Source organism: Heterodontus francisci, chromosome 5, assembly GCF_036365525.1.
Source record: "Heterodontus francisci isolate sHetFra1 chromosome 5, sHetFra1.hap1, whole genome shotgun sequence".
NCBI lineage: Eukaryota > Metazoa > Chordata > Chondrichthyes > Heterodontiformes > Heterodontidae > Heterodontus > Heterodontus francisci.
The window spans coordinates 139761453-139784460 of record NC_090375.1 but is presented as its reverse complement, the minus strand read 5'-3'; the positions used below and the strand labels follow the sequence as shown (position 1 = coordinate 139784460).

The 23008-nt window shown below is 42.8% G+C and overlaps 1 protein-coding gene across 1 annotated transcript in view; it reads left to right on the top strand.

The window, feature by feature from the left end:
• csmd3b (CUB and Sushi multiple domains 3b) overlaps nt 1-23008 on the top strand; it is a 2327439-nt gene that overhangs the window by 1800142 nt on the left and 504289 nt on the right. Inside the window, exon 22 of the mRNA XM_068032163.1 lies at nt 11106-11275. Coding sequence (XP_067888264.1) covers nt 11106-11275 — 170 coding nt within the window. The remainder of the gene's footprint in view (nt 1-11105; nt 11276-23008) is intronic.

Sequence of the window (23008 nt, the reverse complement as noted above, 5' to 3'; positions counted from 1 at the left end):
ACATCAACCACCCATTTATACTAATCCGACATTCCTACCAAACATCCCCACCTGTCCCTATATTTCCCTACCACCTACCTATACTAGTGACAATTTATAATGGCCAATTTACCTATCAACCTGCAAGCCTTTTGGCTTGTGGGAGGAAACCGGAGCACCCGGAGAAAACCCACGCAGACACAGGGAGAACTTGCAAACTCCACACAGGCAGTACCCGGAATCGAACCCAGGTCCCTGGAACTGTGAGGCTGCGGTGCTAACCACTGCGCCACTGTGGAATCGGAGGAGATAGGGGAAGTGTCAAATGAATTTTGGAAAGTGTGAAAATAGATAAGTCCCCTGGGCCAGATGGGATTTATCCTAGGATTCTCTGGGAAGCCAGGGAGGAGATTGCAGAGCCTTTGTCCTTGATTTTTATGTCGTCATTGTCGACAGGAATAGTGCCGGAAGACTGGAGGATAGCAAATGTTGTCCCCTTGTTCAAGAAGGGGAGTAGAGACAGCCCTGGTAATTATAGACCTGTGAGCCTTACTTTGGTTGTGGGTAAAATGTTGGAAAAGGTTATAAGAGATAGGATTTATAATCATCTTGAAAAGAATAAGTTCATTAGAGATAGTCAGCACGGTTTTGTGAAGGGTAGGTCGTGCCTCACAAACCTTATTGAGTTTTTTGACAAGGTGACCAAACAGGTGGATGAGGGTAAAGGGATGTGGTCTATATGGATTTCAGTAAGGCGTTTGATAAAGTTCCCCACGGTAGGCGATTGCAGAAAATACAGAAGTATGGGATTGAAGGTGAATTAGTGCTTTGGATCAGAAATTGGCTAGCTGAAAGAAGACAGAGGGTGGTGGTTGATGGTAAATGTTCATCCTGGAGTATAGTTTCTAGTGGTGTACCGCAAGGATCTGTTTTGGGGCTACTGCTGTTTGTCATTTTTATAAATGACCTGGATGAGGGTGTAGAAGGGTGGGTTAGTAAATTTGCGGATGACACGAAGGTCGGTGGAGTTGTGGATAGTGCCGAAGGATGTTGTAGGTTACAGAGGGACATAGATAGGCTGCAGAGCTGGGCTGAGAGATGGCAAATGGAGTTTAATGCGGAAAAGTGTGAGGTGATTCACTTCGGAAGGAGTAACAGGATTGCAGAATACTGGGCTAATGGGAAGATTCTTGGTAGTGTAGATGAGCAGAGAGATCTTGGTGTCCAGGTACATAAATCCCTGAAAGTTGCCACCCAGGTTAATAGAGCTGTTAAGAAGGCATATGGTGTGTTAGCTTTTATTAGTAGGGGGATCGAGTTTAGGAGCCACGAGGTCATGCTGCAGCTGTACAGAACTCTGGTGCGGCCGCACCTGGAGTATTGCGTGCAGTTCTGGTCACCGCATTATAGGAAGGATGTGGAAGCTTTGGAAAAGGTGCAGAGGAGATTTACTGGGATGTTGCCTGGTATGGAGGGAAGGTCTTCCGAGGAAAGGCTGAGGGACTTGAGGTTGTTTTCGTTAGAGAGAAGGAGGAGAAGAGGTGACTTAATAGAGACATATAAGATAATCAGAGGGTTGGACAGGGTGGATAGTGAGAGCCTTTTTCCTCGGATGGTGATGGCAAACATGAGGGGACATAGCTTTAAGTTGAGGGGTGATAGATATAGGACAGATGTCAGAGGTAGTTTCTTTACACAGAGAGTAGTAGGGGCGTGGAACGCCCTGCCTGCAACAGTAGTGGACTCGCCAACTTTAAGGGCATTTAAGTGGTCATTGGATAGACATATGGATGAAAATGGAATAGTGTAGGTCAGATGGTTTCACAGGTCGGCGCAACATCGAGGGCTGAAGGGCTTGTACTGCGCTGTAATGTTCTATGTTCTATGTTCTACTGTGTTTGATTGCTTAGGCCTCCAGATGGGGGTGCAGAGCAAATGTGAAACTAAGACAGACACACAGCTTGAAGCTTCTACAGAACACACTGCTCTGATTATACTGAAGTCCTGTAAGAACTTTTATGGTTCATGTGTTGTAAATAAACCAGCTGGTTATTTAACACAAGTGTGATATCTGCATTGTTCTGAGTTAAATCAGATATGACAAACTAAACCCAGTAAGCCAATGTAAACATAACAGTATGTATAACGTCTTGGACCATATTTTGGTACTAAGTAGTCCATAGTAGAGCAGAGCATTGTAGTAATTTAGATTTTTGATGGCCTGGGTAACTTAGTGAATCTTAATATCTAACTCAGATGCTCTGGTGTGTTATTCTCATAATTCTCAGGTTCAAGCAGTGCAGTGAGACTCAAGTTTTAGACAAGATAGAGTAGTATAAAGATAATGCGTGAAAAATTTGTTTGCACAGCACCATTTCAAGTGGCACAACACAGACTATATCAATTCTCTGGAGGCAGACAACACCACAGGCTGTTACCTGCACACCCTGTGATTGTTTCTCCATGAATATAATTGAAGAAACCCACATAGGCTATGCAGGTAGCAGCCTGCGGCACTGTCTGCCCCATGGGAATTGATATATTCTGCGTAGCATCACTTCAAGCAATATTACATGAACAACTTTTTCCCCCCTTGGATGTAGTCATAGTGAGGAACACTTTTAGAATGCATCCAAGACTGCTTCCCAGATCAATTTGTTTCTAGTCCAACAAATCGAGACCATAGCTTGATTCAGTTCTAGGAAGTTAACTGGACAAATTAACTGAAAGAGAACAATTTGGAAATAGTGACCACAACATAGTTAATTTCAATATAAAAGTACAAAAGAATAACAATTTCAAAGAGGTGTGGACTGAAAGAAAAACTATTCTATAAGGAAAGTTATTTAACAGTGAATACAGATAGTGGACAAACTGATTTAATCAAACCCTGATCCATCAAACACTACACATACAATCACCCACAAGCGGTCACCTCATGTTGATTGTAGTCTCTTCAGTAACTGACCAGATCACTCTTCCCTTCGACTGCAGAAAATAATTCCTTTTTACAACATCTTGGCTGGAATTTTACACCCCACCCCCCTCCCCCACAGGAGCCTTCCCGACCCGCTGCAATTTTACAAGCGGCGGCAGCGAGAAACAGCCCACCCACCCCAGCCCAATCAAGGCCCTTAAGTGTCCAATTAACTGCCACTTAAGGGCCTCCTCCCGCCACCACTGGTATTTTACCAGCGGCCAGCGGGCATCATAGGCCCCACAGAAGGCTGCCAGGTAAAATCTGTTAGGATTTTAACCTCTGTCCTCATGGCATTAGTCTGGGCCTTTGGATTACTAGTTCAGTGACATTACCACTACGTCACCATCACCCCTCTAGTTTTGGACTCCTCCACAAGCAAAGACATCTTCTCTATGTTTCCCCTAACAATCCCCTTCTTAATTTTAAAGAATTCTATTCGGTCATCCCTCAGCCTTCTCTTTTTTAGAGGAAAGAGCCCCATTCTTAATGCTGCTGGGGTGGAAATTCGTTTCAAGTAATAGGTGGCACACATTGAGTGCGTGCTCTCTAAAATCCATCTTTGGGCCTGATTAGCATACTTCTGATGAACTACAAATGTCAATCGAGCATCCAGATGTTGAACAGCAGTTCCACATGTACAAAGTTAGGCCAGGCACCTCGCCGACAGCAGCACTGAGATTGGTCCTGAGCGAGGGCGTGGGAGGGAAGTGAACAGGAGGTAGAGGGATGACTTGAGGGAGGATCTCATACAGGTATTAGACCCCCTATTTGCATATAGAAAAAGCCTAATGCCTCCTTCAGGCATGAGCACAAAATGTCTATGCTGGAACATTTACCAATATGGCAGGCAGCGCACTTCTATCCACCACATTGAATGCTTCACAAAATTACCATTCTCCTTGTTGCCTATCTGTTTCTCATCCTATTGGGTAGGCTATTGTTTCATCATGCAATAATGTTTCTGGGGATCACCCTTCTCTGAGTCGCCATCGTTGTCCATCTCATACTTGTCCAATGCAAGGCACTTACTGAACAGCTCCAGTATTTCAGAGTTTCAGGCACTTGAAAATCCTGCAGATAGTCATCTATTTCTCTCTCTCCACGCAAAGCTGTCTGCTGAACTGCCTAGCACTGTCTCTTTGATGACCATATTCTGCAGAATACAAGCCAGAAATCTTTCATCCTTTCTGATGCTGCGAAGTGTGGCCAATTGTTGCTTGTACTCAAATTCTCCAACACTGGGAGATTCTCTCAGAACCGTGACAGGGTTCCCCTTGTCCTCATTTTTCACCCCACCAGCCTCCATATCCAAAGGATCGTCCTCCGCCACTTCCGCCACCTCCAGCGTGATGCCACTACCAGTTGCATCTTCCCCTCCCTTCCCCTGTCAGCATTCCGAAGGGATCGTTCCCTCCACGACACCCTGGTCCACTCCTCCATTACCCCCACCACCTCGTCCCCGTCTCATGGCACCTTCCCCTGCAATCGCAGGAGGTGTAATACCTGCCCATTTACATCCTCTCTCCTCACTATCCCAGGCCCCAAACACTCCTTTCAGGTGAAGCAGCGATTTACTTGTACTTCTTTCAATGTAGTATACTGTATTCGCTGCTCGCAGTGTGGTCTCCTCTACATTGGGGAGACCAAGTGCAGACTGGGTGACCGCTTTGCGGAACATCTCCGCTCAGTCCGCAAGCAGGACCCTGAGCTTCCGGTTGCTTGCCATTTCAACACTCCCCCCTGCTCTCATGCTCACATCTCTGTCCTGGGATTGCTGCAGTGTTCCAGTGAACATCAACGCAAGCTCGAGGAACAGCATCTCATCTACCGATTAGGCACACTACAGCCTGCCGGACTGAACATTGAGTTCAATAATTTCAGAGCATGACAGCCCCCCATTTTACTTTCATTTTTAGTTATTTTTTCTTCCTTTTTTTTACATTCTTTTTTACATTTTTTACAATCTTTATTTTTGCATTTAGTTCATTTCATCTTAGTTTGTTCAGTTTGCTTACCCACTGTTTTTTTTCAGGTTTACACTTGCTGCTGTTCAATATTCAGTGTATTAACAGCTAATCTGTACTAATGCTTTGTCTTTCAACACACCATTAACATATTGTTTGCCTTTGCTCCATGACCTTTTGGTCAGCTATGTGGCCTGGTTCAATCTAGACCTCCTTTGTTATCTCTTGCCCCACCCCCACCTCACTTGCTTATAACCTGTGAGTTTTGTAATATTTGTCAGTTCCGATGAAGGGTCACTGACCCGAAACGTTAACTCTGCTTCTCTTTCCACAGATGCTGCCAGACCTGCTGAGTGGTTCCAGCATTTCTTGTTTTTATATCTGGGAGATTCATGATGGTCCATGCACATCACAAGGCTCATTTCTGCTGCCATCTCTCTACATTAGCTTAAAATATAGATAGTGTACACCTGAACTCCCACCAAGCCCTCATAGTTTTTTGTTCACCTTGCACAAGTATGAATTGTAACAGTAATCACCTGTCCAGCCATAACTCATAGCTAAACTCCCTCTGTGACTGAACTTTCACTGAGACTAAACTTCACCCTTCTCTGGCTATTGCAGCTTGATTTTCATTGTCACTATTATTTTCAAATATGCAATTTTTTTGAATGTTGTATTTTGTTTGAAACTTCATTTTGGATATCAGGAATATTCATTACTGAAGAAATGGTAAATAATCTTTCATTCAGAAATCATTTCAGTGATTTGTGAGAAAAAGGTAGCAGCTAGTCACTAGCTGCAATTACATCATGGCAGGCTCTCGTTGACATAACAAAATTGAATGAGAAATGTGGAAATCAGAATTTACGATGGGAAAAGTTGATATAAAAACATGACCAAAAACTATGACAACAATCTTTTTGGACAAGAATTGTATGATCCATGCAAGATTTTCAATATAATATTGATATTATATCCCCAACATTGCTAAACACCAGCCCAAATGCAGAATCTCACTCAACAGGGGCACAGATTGAACAATCAGATGTGCTGTTCAGCATGCTTTTAATTTTCTCACCATTGTGGAATCTTGTAATAGTGGGATTTATATATGGCCGATAATAAAGATGTTCAGCAATGAATGCACCAATTCTTTACTGTCGGGCTCTTAAAACAAGGTGCTGCAAAATTCACCTGGAGCCGGCGCTACGGAGGCCAGAGCCCCTCAAAATGGCAGGCACAGCCCTTGTGGTGCCCTCCTTGCTTGGAAGGTGCTGGTATGGACTTGTCCTGCATGTGCCAGAAGCATGCAAAGTACGCTGGTAGTGACATCAAACACCCACTCTGGGTGATTTGACTCACATTCTGTAAACTTGGATTGTGCAGGTCCAGTTAATGCCCACTCCTAATCACTCACAGCTGAACAGGCATTCAGTTGCATGAGGGACTCCCCCACTAGTGTTATTTAAAGGGCCTGTCATCCAACTAGCAGGTGAAGTGCTTTTAATTTACTTTTGCTGTTGCAAGGTTAGTAGAAGTACTGTGGTGTGTTCTTGGGGGAGCTTTGCTGACTTGTTGGTTTTGGAAGGGAGTGTTGCTGACAGGGAGATCAGAGAAGTTTTGTGATCTGACCACAGAAAGGCTGCTGTAGTTATGGAGGCTATAATTGCAGTGTCTCTTGGTCTGTAACATGACAGGGAGATGGAGCTGTAGCTGCAGAGAGCTGAAGCTGTGCACAGACAGAGAAGGAGAAGGTCTCTCTACAGAAGGCTCTACCCATCAAGGTTTTCAGGGAGCATTTCTCCCACCTCTAACTGAGCCAGGAGAAACACCTGAGGCACCTGTGATTCAATAAATGGACAGTGCCACCTGCTTCAACAGAACCTGCAGCCTCACAGCAGGGCAAAGACTCAGCTGCTAATAGCTGGCAAGGTCACTGTCGCTCTCAACGTTTATACAACTGATCTTTCCAGATGAGAGAAGCTGACATAGCCAACATTTCTCAGTTCACCGTCCATCGCTGCATCCGGAAGGTGATGGAGGCCCTGTATGTCAGGAGAGGAGACATCTTCGTCTCCCCTTTAACCAGGGAGAATCAGGAGAACCAGACACATTATGTTGCCAAGATAGCAAGATTCCCAATGGTTCAGGGAGCCATTGACTGCATGCATGAAGCTCCGACAATCCTACATGTAAGTATGGTGTGGTACAGGAATTGCAAAGGGTTTCATTCCATTAACATGCAGTTGGTGTGCAGTCATGTCCAAACCATCATGTAGTGAATGCTCACTATCTTGGCAGCAGCCATGACACCTTCAGCTTGAGGCAGTCAATGTTCTCGCCATTTTTGAGCCACCACAAAGAACCAGAGGTAAGCTTGTTGGGGCCAAGGATACCCACTGTACACCTGACTCATGACTTCCCTCCTCAACCCGACCAGGTGAGGACCATGCACCTACAACAAGAGTGATGCCTCCACCAAGAATGCTGTGGAGCAGACCATCAGCATTCTCAAGCAACGGTCATACTGCCTGGAGTGCTTGGTGGAAGCTGTACAATCCTTGCTAGAGTGTGCCTCCAAATTCATGGTGGTCTGCTGTGTCCCCCACAAAAAGTCCCCCCGAGTGCTGCTGCACAGTGCTACCCCAGTGGTTGCAACATGGCTGGTGGAAGGCTGCTGACTTTCAGTGGGGGTAACTACAGATGGTCTTGCAGGATGACCTCAAGCAGCTCTGGGCCATAATGGCCTGGTTTCAGACTCCACCACCTCAGAATGTACAGCAGCAGTCTGGGCTGGCTAAGAGGTGACAACAAGGGCAGTGATGGAGTGACAGTGATGGGAGCACAAATGCTGCCATCCTGAGAGGGGACAACAGGTCTGTGCTCCTTGGAGCCATTGGGTTGGTGCATCAGGAATTCTAGTAATCTGTTGGAGGACAGATTGCTGGACTACTGTGAGAGGCTGAAAGCCCCTTTAGGAACTGAGATCCACAGCCATAATGGCAGCAGTCTGAGCCTGCATGGCAACAAGCAGTGTCAGCCGAGATGTTGGCCACCAAACGTTGCATCATGGGCAGGTCTGCAAGTGCTGTTACAGAGATGCCCACCACTTCCACGCTGGAAAGGGTGGGCTCCAATGTCTGCGCAAAACCCTCCGTCAAATCTGATCTGGACTTCCGTGCTCCTTGACGGTGACAGCAGGCTGCCTGGTAGGCCTTCCCAAGCATCTCAGTGTGTGCTGCCAACAGCATTCTCCTGTATGTCGCCTCATCTAAGTCCTCATCTGAGTCCCCTGCAGCAAAGCTCGTCTGCAACCTCATCCTCTGGGAAGCCGGCAAATAAACTGCCCTATCCCCTTGGACTGGCTGAAGCCCACCTGTGCCTGGTGACTCATCAAGTGCAGACCTGGCTGCTATCCTCTAAAGTACATGCAGTGCCAGAATCTGAGTCAGTGGTGGTGAGTGCAGGTCAAGTGATGGTGCTTCTTCTGCAGAACTCTGCAGCAGCTCTCACCCATCCTCATCAGGTTCCAGTGGGTGACCGGTAGCAGTTCTTGGTTATCTGAAAGCAGAAATGCAGAATGGGGTGAGGAAAGGGAATTGGGGGGTTGGAAAGCAAGAGGTCCATGGCCACACAATTTGCAGCTTACACTTCTTTCCTGATAACAGGATGAGGGTGAGGTGATATGTGAGAAGTGCCATAAGGCAGGAACATACCATTACCCTGAATATTCTTGGCGGCATTAGATGCAATGACCTCTATCACAGACATCCCATGATGTTGAGCACAGTGGGCATAGGTGATTTTGGCATGCTGCTCTCCTCCAGTCTGCTCTGCTCCCTGCACTTATGGGCCACCTTGTCCTGCAAAAGAGAGGGAAAAATATCACTGAGTATGTTGCAAAGTGATTGGGTAATTTGCCTGCCATAGCTGAAGGTATGTAGAGTCTGCGAGACATGGGTGAGAGGCTGGCATTATTGGTGGGTGTGTGAGGTGGAGGGTGAGGTGGAGCCTGTGAATGCTAGGCATGGGTCCTGACTGCCAGAGAATGCCAATGGGTGAGTGATGGATATGTGGTGCATTCAGCAGCATGAGAGGTTGATGCTGCAGTGTATAAGAGATGTTATGTGAAGATGCATTCACTTACCTTGACCACATTCGTGAAGTAATTGAGCTACTTACGGCACTGCTGATAGGTCCTTGGGGCCACTCTGTGGGAATTGAACTCCCTGGACACCTGTCCCCATTCCCTTCTCAGAGTGCACTTTGAAGGCCCCCAATGGACAAATGGTCTCTCTCCTCCCGTCAACCTTCTGAACTAAGGCTCCAGTGCCACATCCGAGAACCTGGAATCAAGAGAGAAGCCTCTCTCTTGCCTGTTGCTCCATTTGGTGTCCTTCTCCTTACAGTCACTTGCATTACAGGCAGTCAGCTTAGCTTTTGTGTAATGAGTGCAGTTCCCCTGTAAGAGGGACAGGCTGCCTGTAAGAGGTGCAGCTAACTGAAACATGTGCTAGCCATGCATGCTGCTAGGCGCCCTATTGAGCACCCAGTCAGCCAGCAGCACGGGTTGTTCTCGGTTGAACATTACAGTCATTCAAATGAGAAGGCAGCATGAAGTTTGTATGTTGCCTGCCTCCAGAGAATCGGGCATGAGGTAATCACGCATCATGACCCCTATGCCCGAGAAACAGGAACAATCCAAATTTTAGTCCAGTGACTTCAAAGTGTAATTTTTAACTTAGATTCATAATGAACTTATTCTTAACACATCTTTGTACTCCTCCTGTTTTTCTGAATGTTTAAGTACTTAATAGATCAGTGGTTCTCAAAGTGTGATCTGCGGACCACTGGTGATCTGCAAGGGTCCTCCGGGTGGTCCGTGGGCTGGTCCAAAATGCGAGGCACTGGCGCACAACGGCACAGCCATGGCCATGGCCATATGAGAGAACAGGCCAGAACCCTCAACTCCACCACTCGTGTGCCATCACACAACCAGTCTGGCTCCCACTTGCACAGCATGAGCAACAACAATGTAGTTTTATCAGCAAGATTTATGTTACTGTTGATTTTGTTTGATTAATATAGACGTAAAATAAGTATTATTTTCTCAACAATGTTATTGTGATGATTCTAAAACACCTATTAGAATGTTTCAAATAAACATGTTGTCTTATAGTATTTATGTTTATGATATGAAAATGTCTCTACTTTTGTTTCTGACATGAATTAATAATTGACTTATAATATTTAATTAAAATTCACATACATTTATTACATATAGTTGCAAAGAAAAAATAACAAAATATCTATAGTTTCCATAAGTTCCCATTAATACAGATGAGTTTTTTGTTGCAGTGGCAAATGAAAGGAGGCGGGGTAGGATGGGTAGGTGGTCCGGGGGTGTGTTTTCCCCATTTTATTGGCTAGTGGATGCAAAAGTTTGTGAAGCACTGCATTGGACTGATTACACCTGACCTTATACTATCTTGGATAACAAAGTTCCAATCTTCTTTCATGATGTGAACACAACAGCAGCTTGAATTTATATAGCACCACTAACATAGTGAAAACATCCCAAGGTACTTCACAGGAGTATTATTAACCAATATTTGACAGCAAGCCACATGAAGCATTACTCAAGCAGGTGATCAAAAGCTTGGTCCAAGAAGTAGGTTTTAAGGAATATCTTAAAAGAGAGAGAGATAGAGGTGCAGGTAGAAGAGCAGGCAAAACTCAAGTTTTCTATCAATGATTAGACTCTTCAATAAGATTTAGGACAAAAGACTATCACTAACTAGATTATTGTGTAATAAATAGCTGATGATATTTCCTTCAATTGCATGGTACAATAGCCCATTATCCACCATTTATGACAGAGATAACCAAATCAATATCTCATCCTTTATTTGTAGTAGCAACCTTTACTGAAGGTTTTCATGAGCATGTTTTTCTAGGCTATCCTTAATAATAAGTAGTTTCTATAGCTTACATTTCATTTATTGCAGGAGTTATTAATTGTCTTCCGATTTAAGCTGTTTTTAAAAAATATCTTTCATAATATTCTAGGAAAGGATGCCCTTCCTTGTTCTCTATAATTACTGTGCTGTGTATGTGAAAGAGAACTTGCTCTCTGTCCAGAGTACTACTTATATTCAAAATACTTCTTCTAACTGCAGCTGAATGTGGGACATCCATAACAAGCAACGAGGGAATCCTGCTATCCCCCAACTATCCTTTGAACTATGAAAACAACCATGAATGTGTGTACAGTATACAGGTGCAAGCAGGCAAAGGGATTAATATCTCAGCCAGAACATTCCATTTAGCAGAAGGAGACACTCTTAAGGTATGACATGACAAAGAAATGTGAATATTTGGAAATGCTTTCATGTCAGTTTGAATCTTGTATCTTTTCACTAAAAGTCTAGAATAACCAATTAAAAAAATAATAATTTGAATGTGATGCAACAGTCCTGAGCCTAAAAGCTTTAGTGCTCGTGACAACATTCGTATCCTATCCTTCAGTATTAACAGCCAATAAGCTAGCCAACATTTAACTATTCTAAAATGGCATGGCTGCACAGAGACAGATCTTCTGTATTACAGTGAGCCCTGAGCGATAATTTTATTCAGCAAAACTGCTTGAAAGCACATTTTCCTTCTTACATGCTCGTCACGCCGAAGACTCGCATTTACTCTTTCAGTTTTCTTTTCTGTTATTTGGACCTTATGCTGTAATAACATCAGCTCTCAAAAAATGTTATTTGCATTAAGGTACTGAAGAACAATCAATTTCTCCAAATGTTATGCGAAAAGAAAATCCAAAGGCCGCGATTTCCCATATCCTTAATAATAACCTCTCCCTCTGTTTAAACCACAGTGCAGATTCCTAAAATTGAGGCTTTCAAGAGGTTAGAAATACAATTCTCATAAAATCTGCTCCGGAGATGGACTGAAAATGTAGTCTATGGCACATGTGTTGCATCATCACTCTGATAATGTTGCTTTCTGTTTTAGAGGTAGTTAAATTTTAGGTTTGAACATCAAGTAGATGGTTTAAAAAATTGGAATTTGAAGTTGAAAAAGTACAAATTTCGTGGAATCTGAAAAGTCAGCTGAAAGAGATTATAATTATTTGTTTATTACACATCTTGTCTTTTCATAAGGGAATAATTAGTTCCTCATGATGTAAATAGTTAGAAACCACTTTAAATGAAAACAATTCTACTCTTTTTTTTAAACTGGCAGAATGTTATAATAGATGAGGAAGATTGAATTTAAAAAATACAAATTGCAAAGTAGTTACATCGTTCATGCTGACTGAGTTTACTACTGAACCTGGAAAAAGTAAATTATTGAATGCAAAGATGATATATTTAAATTTATAAGTGCAAAAAGTTCCACAATGTGTACAATATTCAGTATAGTAATGAAATTTCTATTACAAAGCACCAAGAACATTGGAAGATTTAGCAATCTGGCGCTTGATGGAAACATCTGCTGCAAGAGCATTTTAATTCAAAGTTGTAATGTATTTCGATGGCACAGTTAGAGCTGATCATGTGACAGTTAATTGATATTATCATCATGATCATCATCCTATGACAATGAAGTTGACTGTTGTGAAAGCTTTAAATAAACCAGTCATCCCAATTTTAATTTATATGGCTATTAAGGAGACAAAACCAGGGAGAATATTAAATCAAATGAAAACATGCTCACCTAAAACTGAGGTTTGAATGCTCAGCTAAGATGAAGGTGATATGAATAATTATGTTGAAGTTTTTTTTTAAACCATTATAGTGTGCTACATACAATGGGATTTTATGTGCATAACAGTGTCGTGCTGTGAGTACTAAACTAACAGTTGCAGCCAGCTTGCTCATGGGTTGGGGGGAATTCTTGGCTCCACATTCGAGGACATGGACAGACCAGCAGTGAAAGATTTTGGTGGAATCAGCAGAAAAATAAACAGAGCCTTACATTGGTTTGGAGTGTCCTACAGCAGTCCCTTTAAATACTACTAGGCAAGGGGTACATCATTTACGTTGTGCCCATTTTTAATGGGCTTAAAATTGCATCAGGTTCCAATGGAAATTTCTGATGCGTGGACCAGGAGTAGGAACAGGGCAGTAGGTTTAGCCCTGTGATTTTTGTTCTGCTACCATATATTGTTATTCAATTATTAAGTTATTTAAGCAGTCCTGCCCCATTAAGGCTATAATGAATCATTGATACACTTAAATGCAGCGTAGGGTGTCAATCAGAGTTTAATTGTTGTCTGGTGGAGGATATTTGCAGATTGGAAGGTGCTGTGGGTTAGAAATAAAAAGCGTGAAATTATTGCCTTTCTCTTTTATTTGCATATTTTGACACTGGGAATTGTGACTGATCCTCTCACAAATTTGATATGGCTGCATAGATCCCTGGATCTTTTGGAATTTCTGGCCACATATTAACATTGGTCAGTGCATGAAAAATAAGACAGGTTTGTCTTACTGTTTTTGCAAACAAATAATACGATGTGATTTGTGTCAGAAAATATTATTTGCAAATGACGTTGGCCAGAATTTTACCTCCTCCCAACGAGTCGGCTGGTGGCAGGTGCGGGAGGCTGATAATTTGGTGGGAGGCGGGGATTGGGGGGGCTGTTCCCGACGCCTTCCCCCCTCCACTGCAATTTTGTGCAGGGCGGCAGCAAGAAACAGCCTGCTTGGCCCCACCAATCAAGGCCCTTAAGCGGCCAATTAACTGCCACTTCAGGGCCTCCTCCCACCGCCGCTGGTATTTTACCCCTGGCGGCCAGACGGCAAAGGCCCCAAGAACCGCACCTGGTAAAACCAGATGGCCTTCCTACAGGCTGGGGGAAGGGGGCCCCCCTGTGCCCCACAGAGGGCCACCCCCGAAGCCCCAACCACCCTCAACTCACCAGACTGTCCATGTGCTCGAATGTGGAGCAAATCGATTGTCCCCGGCAAGGCCTCAGGAACTTACCTGAGTTCCGGGGTCATCCTTCCTCTTGCCTCTGATGACAGGGTGTAGTCCCAGCAGTGACCACCGCTCCCTTTCCTGCCTCAAGGAGATGGAGGTCCTGCCCAAAACAAATTAAATGTTTTTATTTTTTCTTATTCACTGCATCTTTAAATATTTAAATTTAACAGTAGGGCTCAAAGCCCTTTAAAAATAGCAATAGAGTCTGTGCACAGGCAGCTGCGCCAATGCCAGGGACGGATAGCACACCCCCTCCACATGATTGGGGGAGCAGCCCACCCCAGCTATTTTCTAAGTACATTGTTAAGACTTCTGAAATAATAGATTCCGGCATTTCTCCAATGACTGATGTCAGGCTAATAGGCCTGTAGTTCTCTGTTTTCTCTCTCCCTCCTTTTTTGAGGGACCATTCTAGAACCTGGAGAATTTTGGAAAATCATAATGAGTGCATCCATTATCTGTTTGCCAGCACTGTTCCGCCCCCAGACCATTTACCCAGTGGTCAATTAAAGCCAATTATCAGTGGCCAAATGGAATTTTCCAGTTGGCTTGTGGCCCTGCTGTCACGTTAGAAACAGACCAGCTACCAGAAGGCAGCCTTACGGCGGCAGACCAAGGGGTCTGCATTCCAGGTAGGCTTTGAGGCCATCGCTGTCCACCTGGGCACAGTACTCCAAGTGTGGTCCACAATGGTGGACCAGCAGATATGGCCATATTTTAATGCAACATTTTTTTAAGTTGCTGAGAGGGCAGCTTCCAACTTCGGGAGCCCACTAATTGACCAGTTTGGGGAAAATCACTGCTGGATGTCTTCTCCCAACACAGTGTGTTGTTGGAACCCCAATTTGACCTCAACGTCAAGGTCTGACCCAAAACCCAAAATCCTGTCCATCGAGTCACTATTCCATTTATGCGGAAATGCTTTGGACATATTGATGTTATTGAAAAGCATACACATACATATGGAAAAGCATGAAATCCTTAAAAACTCATTATTTCCTCCTCTCAATTTTAGATGTGCCCACAACATGTGAAATTCCAGATTTTAAAAAGCCCACAGGCAACCAATTCCTAAGTATCTTACAATCTATTATTATCTAGCTACAGGCAGATGTATGAAAGGAGAGTGGCCTAGGATGATTCTGTCTTGTTCTCTTCCCTTTCTTCTCTGTCTGTCTGACTGTTCCATCCTTGTTTTCTGCGGAAGAATGCCTTGGTAATTTGTGCTTGAACCTTACCACCCAGCCTGATGTTGTAGTTAACCATCCCCATTTTGCATAACTGAAATTATCTCAGGAACCATTGGCACCAACATATATCTAGCACTCTGTGCTACCATAGGAAAATGAAACATGCATTGGAACAGGAGTAGGCCTTTCAGCCCTTCTAGCCTGTTCTGCCATTCAATCAGATCATGGCTGATTTGTACCTTTGCTTCACAGTTAAAAAGAAATGATCAATTTAAGTCTTGCAAATTTCAATTGACCAGCATCCTCATAGTGTTTTGTGGGAGAGAATTCCAGATTTCAACTCCTTTTGTGCGAGAAGTACTTCTTGATTTCACTCATAAATGGTCTTGCTCTAATTTTAAGATTATGCCACTTTGTTCCAGGTTTCCTCACCAGTGGAAATTTTTTTCTTTGCATCTAAACTATTGAATTCCTTAATCATTTGAAAAACCTTGATTATATCAGCCCTCAAATTTATAAACTCAAGGGAATACAAATCAAGTTTATGTCACCTGTTCAGAATTTAACCCTTTTAGCCCTGGTATCATTCTGGTTACTCTGTGCTGTGCACCCAAATTCCTTTGCTTATACAGAGGTTTTAATCTCTCGCCAGTAAGAAAACAATAATGCACCATGTCACCAAACAGATTCTTGCTGAAATATTTTGACTGTTCAGTTAAATACTACCTCAAAACAGCAGTCTTCTGCAAACTGGACTAGCCCTTTCAATTTCAATCTTATTTGATCTTGGTGTTGCTGTGCATGATGAGGTGCAGTCTGAACAAAGCACACCAGTAATCTGAGCAACATGTATTGCATTGGTGAAATATATGGAACTGGCAGGATTTTCACGACTAAACCAGTTCTTGGCGTTTTAGACAGTGCTGCTAATCTCTCCGAAAATGGATATCAAGAAAGGTCTATAACAATGGTATCTCAAGACTATTGATCCTAACTACATATCTTCTAATTATACTTTGTCAACTTGATGAACGTAACAGAAAAGATAGTGTAGAACTGTCATACGAGGTCCCACTTGCCAAGAATGAGGCACATTAATTTTGTCATGAACATTGATTTTAAACTGTTACTGGAGTGAAGAAAGGACTTGTTAAACAGAACAACCGTGGCTGGAAAAGATATTTGCATATTAACGGACGGTGATTGGAGGGACAAACGACCATTCCTTGACACATTCAACCCACAATGGACCTTGATCACCAGGTATTGTGTGCAACAGGAGCATTCCAGAGACTGCTAAAATGACACAATCCAAGACATGGTTAGACCATGACTATCCTGCTTGGCAACCTGGGTTTTCCTGAATTATACAAACAGTTTGAACTGAGAAAGTGTATATGCTCTTGGACTGAGAAGATCTCTTTCCTGTCTGCTCCCATCTCTTTCTCACAAGCCTCTGAATCCATTGAAGACACATGAAGATACAAGACACAGCGAACAAGGTTTAAGATGAATACTGGGCCCAACAAAAAGCAATATCTACCTACAGTCATGGACTCTACCGTGAGCTCGAAGAACCATAACAAAAACTCTTCAGATATTGCCTCAAACTTTTCCACTTTATTTTTCTTCTGCTCTTTTCTGTCTCTATTTGCATGTATGTATCACATATGCATGCTAGTATGGGCTCATTGTGTATCCATAGGCGTTAACCAAATTAGAGTTTAAGTTGAATAAATTTCAAGTTTTCTTCTTTAAACCTGTTTGTGCTGGTTTCTTTGCCTTATAATTGGAAAGCGGTGAACAAGGATTCACCAAAGGGGAGGTAAAATGTGTTTAAAATGAAACCCTGTTACGGTAAGACCAGGTGAAGGCTGAGAGGGACACCTGGACACTTTTCTTACCTGGTCATAACAGAAATTTGGGTGCTACCGTCCTACATTTTGCCTACAGAAAAACCAGAGAAATTTGAAGTGGAAAGACAAATTGTTCCCAATCAAAAAAGGGCAAGATTTCAATGCAGGTTTTCTTGTGCTTATGTGTGCTTGAATACGGACATGTCTGCAACTGAAGCTAGTAGCTCCCCAACCCAGGGGATTAGTTAAAAGCATTGTCTATGGAGGAGTTGAGGAAAATGACTGAGTAGTGTGGGATCACTGTACATGACAAGGTGAGGAAGTCTGAACTCCTAAGGCTAGTGGCCAACCATTTTTCCCTTGAATCTGTAGAAGCAAAAATAGGGTTAGAAGCAGAGTCAGCAAAGATACAATGGGAAGAAGTTGAATTGGAAGCCAGGGAAAGAGAGAGACTTCTAGAAGGAATGTGAAGAAAATGAAAGACAGGAGAAGTAACAAGAGACAGATGAGAGTGAGAGAGAAAGAATATTCTAGAAAGAATGCAAAGAAAGAGAGCTGAAGTGGCAAGAGTTAGCTAGGAGGCGTCAAAGTAACCCTAGTGAAAGCAGGCCAATGTAGAGGAGCGTAATTCAGGGCTGGGTACAAAATTGTTAAAACTAGCTCAACTAATTCCAAAATTTAATGAAGAGGATGTAGAAGGATTTTTTGTGTCCTTTGAGAAACTGGCAAGGCAGGTATAATGGCCAGCTGAGACCTGGCCTCTTTTACTACAAAACAAGCTAACTGGAAAAGCCCATGACGTTTATTCCCTGTTGCCAGATGAGAGTTCATCAAATTATGAACTGACCAAAAATGTTATCCTCGGGGTATATTAATTCGTACCTGAAGCCTATTGCCAAAAGTTTAGAACCCTCAAGAAGTAAGCTACTCAAACTTATCTGGAGTTTGAAAGAAATAAACTGCTGGTTTTTGACCAGTGACTGAGGGCTCTAAAAGTACATCTCAGCTATGAGAATCTCAGAGAAGTAATTATGTTAGAAGAATTTAAACACTATCTCCCACTCTCGATAAAGATCCATGTAGAGGAGCAATGGGTTCAGAGAGCCCGGCAAGCGACCATTCTGGCCGATGAGTTTGCTTTAATTTATAAGTTAGTTTCCCAGGGGAGAATCCTACCCAGTCACCCCCACAAATCTGAAAGGGACATAGGGTGGGAAGGTGATTGGAGCCCAAGCAGTCATGGGAGAGAGAGGAAAGCAGGGGACACAGGCGGCTCTCCTCTAGTCAAAAAGGAAGGTGCTATGAGCAAGAGTGAAACCCGGAGACTTGTGTGCTTCCATTGTAATAAAGCAGGGCATTTAAAAGCTGACTGCTGGAAACTCAAGGGAAAACTGATAGGGTTAATTAGGGCACACCTGTTCAGTGAAGACAAGACCCTGATGGAAAGCACAGCAGCATGTGGCTTTAACTGCAGAAAGAGTGCGACCCAGGAAGCTTACTACTGCAAGTGCAGGAAAAGTTAGGAGGGTTCCTGAAGGTTTTCAGGGTATTGTGTATGAAGAGAAAGTAACCCCATACCCCTCAAGTGGGGTAAGCAAGCCAATAGAAATTCTCAGGGACACAGGGGCCACTAGATCCCTTTTACTAGGAAAAGGCCTGAACCTCTCCTCCAGAGAGTGCAGTGAACACCAGAATGGTATTGGAGGGCAGTGTATGACTGAGCCTGTATACCAGGTGCACCTAGTGTGCGACCTAGATTCGGGATCAGTGACCATCGGGATTGTCCCTAGTTTGCCTGTGAATGAGGTTGACCTGCTCCTAGGTAATGATCTGGCAGGTGTGAAGGTGGTAACCTCCCCCCAGTAGTGACAGAGAGACTATAGGAGGTCAGAGAGACAGGGCAGTGGCAGGAGATAGACCCCTGTAGTTTCCCTGAATGTGTAGTGAATCAGGCCATGATCAAACCAGCTCTCCGATTGGCACTGCAGGCAGATGACCAGGACTATCTATCAGAGACTTTCTTTGGGCAGATAGAAGACCCAGGGAATGAATTAAATGGATTTTCCCTAGCTGAGGCTCAGCGAGCCAACCCAGTATTGCGAGAGTTAGCACAGGCTGCCCAGTCTGAAAGTGAAGCAGAGGGGAGTCCCTGATTGCTACTATTTAAAGAATGAGGTACTGATGAGGAAATGGTGTTCTCCTCACAGAGCCGAGAGCAAGGAGTGGACAGTAGTTCACCAGTTAGTGGTGCCACAGAGGTACGGGAGAGAAATATTAAGAAGGGCCCATGAGACTATAGTGGCTGTACATACCGCTATACGAAAGACCAAAGACCGCATAAGACAGCAGTTTGACTGGCCAAAACTACACAAAGATATGATGGAGTACTGCAGGAATTGCTACATATGCCAAGTTGAGGGGAAACCCCAACCTACAGTGAAACCTGCACCCATAAGTCCTGTACCAGTGTTAGGGGGACCCTCCAGCAGAGAGCTGGTGAACTGTAAGGGGCCCCTGCCGAGAACAAAAGGAGACAGGCAGGCACAGGCTGGCAAAAGTTTAAACAGAGAAGGGGAAAAAGTGAGCAAGAGGGCAGGTTAAAGGAAGTCCGGTAAGAATCCCAGATGATAACCCCTACTGTCCAGTCAGCCAACTCCAAAAAACATGTAAAGTTGGACCTCACATACTACTACATAAATGTAGACATGAGAAGCACCCCACCAGCGTTGCTAACAACATTTACTGGAAGCTGCAGAGACAAAGAAAGACCTCTATGGGGCAGAGAAACCAGGAGAGTGATGCCTCACCTAATTGAACTGCCAGGGGGAGTGCAGTAGAGCCTGCACAAATACCTGCAGGTGGGAGTGTCCTCTGTGACAAAGGGGAGATTAGCAAAGAATCCTCCCCCGCAGTCAGAAAAAGGAAAACCACCCATCCCCCAAAGTCAAAAGCCTTTGCATGACTCAGCAAAGCACTGAGAGAGAGTTCAGGATAGACCTGCCCAGTACTGACTCTCCTGCAAAAACAATTACCTCAGCAGGAACAAAGACCCTAGGCAACCATGGAAATGGGCAAACAGAAGAGAAACTTACCCCAAAAAAAGACATGTTCATTGAGATGCCAAAAAAGGGACAATTTTGATAAGTTTTAGGATTTGTGAATGAATGAGAGAAATGCATGGACTTTTTCTGTATCTTATATTTTCTCTCAACCCTTTTAATGAAATGCGCCTTTTCTGAAATTGCATTTCATTCCACTGGGTGTGGAGGTGTCATGCCAGGCCCCACCTGCCAAGAATGAGGCACTTTAATCTTGTCATGAACATTGATTTTAAACTGTTACTGGAGTGAGGAAAGGACTTGTTAAACACATCAGCCTTGTCTGGAAAAAACATTTGCATATTAACAGACAGTGATTGAAAGGACATATTCAACCCACAATGGACCTTGATCACCCATTATTGTGTGTAAGAACAGCATTCCAGAGACTGCTCAGGTGACAATCCAAGACATGGTCAGTCCAGTTAATCACTACTTGGCAACCTGGGTTTTTCTGAATTGTATGAACAGTTTGAATTAAGAAAGTCTTTTTGCTCCTGGACTGAGAAGATCTCTCCTGTCTGTTCCCATCTCTTTCTCACAAGTCTCTGAATTCACTGAAGACACATGAACCCCAAAAGAGAAAAGTCTCCAAAAGCGAACAAGGTTTAAGAAGAATACTGGGCCCCAACAAAAAGCAAGACCTACCTACAATTAAGGACTCTACATTGAGCTCGAAGAACCATAACAAAAACTCTTCAGATATTGCCTCAACCTTTTCCACTTTATTTTTCTTCTGCTCTTTTCTGTCTCTATTTGCATGTATGTATCGCATATGTATCACGTATACATGCTAGTGTGGGCGTGTCGTGTATCTGTAGGTGTCAACCAAATTAGAGTTTAAGTTTAATAAATTTCAACTTTACTTCTTTAAACCTAAGAAAGCCTGTTTGTGCTGGTTTCTTTGCCTCATAATTGGAAAGCAGTGAAAAAGTATTCACCAAGAGGGAGCTAAAAACACGGTGTGTTTAAAATGAAACCCTATTACAGTAAGACCATGTGAAGGCTGAGAGGGACCCCTAGACACCTTTCTCACCTGGTCATAACAAGGACTAATAATGATAATGAGTGCTCAGCAGTTGAAGTGATTTATGACTTTCACCCTTTGTCGGGACTAAACCAAACCAGGAGCACATCCCCATGTTTCTCTTGTAATCAAATTCAAACCAGACAAATTCTCAGGCACTTATTTGGGTCCAAAGAATTGCACTAGCTTTTCCTCAAAGAAAGAAAACCAACAGAGAATTTTTCCATCTTTCGGATAGCTTATTTCTAATATTTTGTGGCTAATTCATAAATATCCCCAATATTATAAGGGTCTGGGAAATTCTCTTCAATACGTATCTCTCCACTTAAAGTGACACAGAGAGAGGGTTCTTGTAGTTGTATACATGTAATACACTTCTTAAGTGGATAAGTATATCACAATATCAAATATTACTGTGAAATGTAATACATATTCTTGTTTCTAACATAGAATCCAAAAGTTTAACCTTGCTAATGTTGCAGCAAAATTATCTTAGAATATCCAGAATATCCATCAAAATTTAAAGTAAACTTTATATCCCCAAATAAGGCATGGGATGAGACGTGTTGTTTGAGGATTCAACACTCCTAAGTGTTTGCCTCAAAACCTTGTTTTATAATATTTCTAAGGTGTCATATGACTTTTGCATTCAATGTGAACTTCCTGTGTTCTTTTAAAAGCCATATCTTTAATTTAATGTTTTCCTGGAATTTGAAGTTGTGAGCTTGTATCTGGTCAGAATATTTATAATTGTTTACTTGACCTCTCTTGATTCTGTGAGTACATTCTATTTATTGTTAATTGCCCTTTCCATGATACCCACAGCAACCTCCGGAGCTGACCTGTCTAAACAAACCAATTAAGTTTGTTGCTACCTCTTACTGACAGGATATTTCAATGTGTGTTTTTATTTCCCAAGTCCTGGTAAAGCAATTCTATTCTAACAGGGACCTTGAAACATTTAACTCCACCATCTTAAAGGCGAATTTCAGTGAGCTCTGAAAACTAACCATTTATTCAATCTTTAACTTGAAAGGCATAATACACTAACTATTTCCAAATTCTTCTTAATCAAGCCTATTATACTATATTCCATCACACAGTTACTAAATTTGTCCTTTATAATTTCTGCATGAACCTTACCCACTCAGTAATGCCCACTTGCTAACATTATTGGACATACCATGAAGCCCAATTTGGAAATGTAAGGCTAGATTTAAGTACTCAGATCCCATCTTTTTTTCACTAATTACATTTTGCAATTCCGATTCAGTTGTCTCAAATTAAGGTCTAATTATTCTATCACTGTTTCAGTTTCTCATTGAAATGAGATTGTTTGAAATGGGTATGGACAGCAGCTGAGGTCACTTTCATCACACGGAGAAGAAACTTTACAACATTAGAGTTGAACAGAGGGCAGAAATGCATGTGTCAAGACTTGGTTAGTAAGAAGCATTTTATTGTCAGTCAGTGAATGATCTACAAGGCAACGGCATTGCTAATATGCTGGAAACTGCAAGAGTTAGCTTCAGGCTTAATATTAGTAGCAATGGGAAGTATTAATGTATATAAAAACTATTCGAATCAGTTGATGTTCCACACAAAGCACAATGAAAATACATATCTGATAAATGCAGATATTGAGCAAAGAACTAAACTACCAATGTGCTGCAGCCATGATGTGATTGACTAGAGCAGTGGTTCTCAAATCTTTTTTGGTTGCTGGACCCCTTTTCAAATGAATTAGTAATCAAAGACCCCTCATCTAAATTATAATGCAATATGATGCTTGAACACGAAACATATTCTCAGGTTAACGTATATGTATATTGTATTCGTTTTGTTTGTTCTATATGGCAACAGTGAGTGTCCGCAGTGCACTATTGTGGAGTTTTTTAGATGCTGTAAACAAGAAGT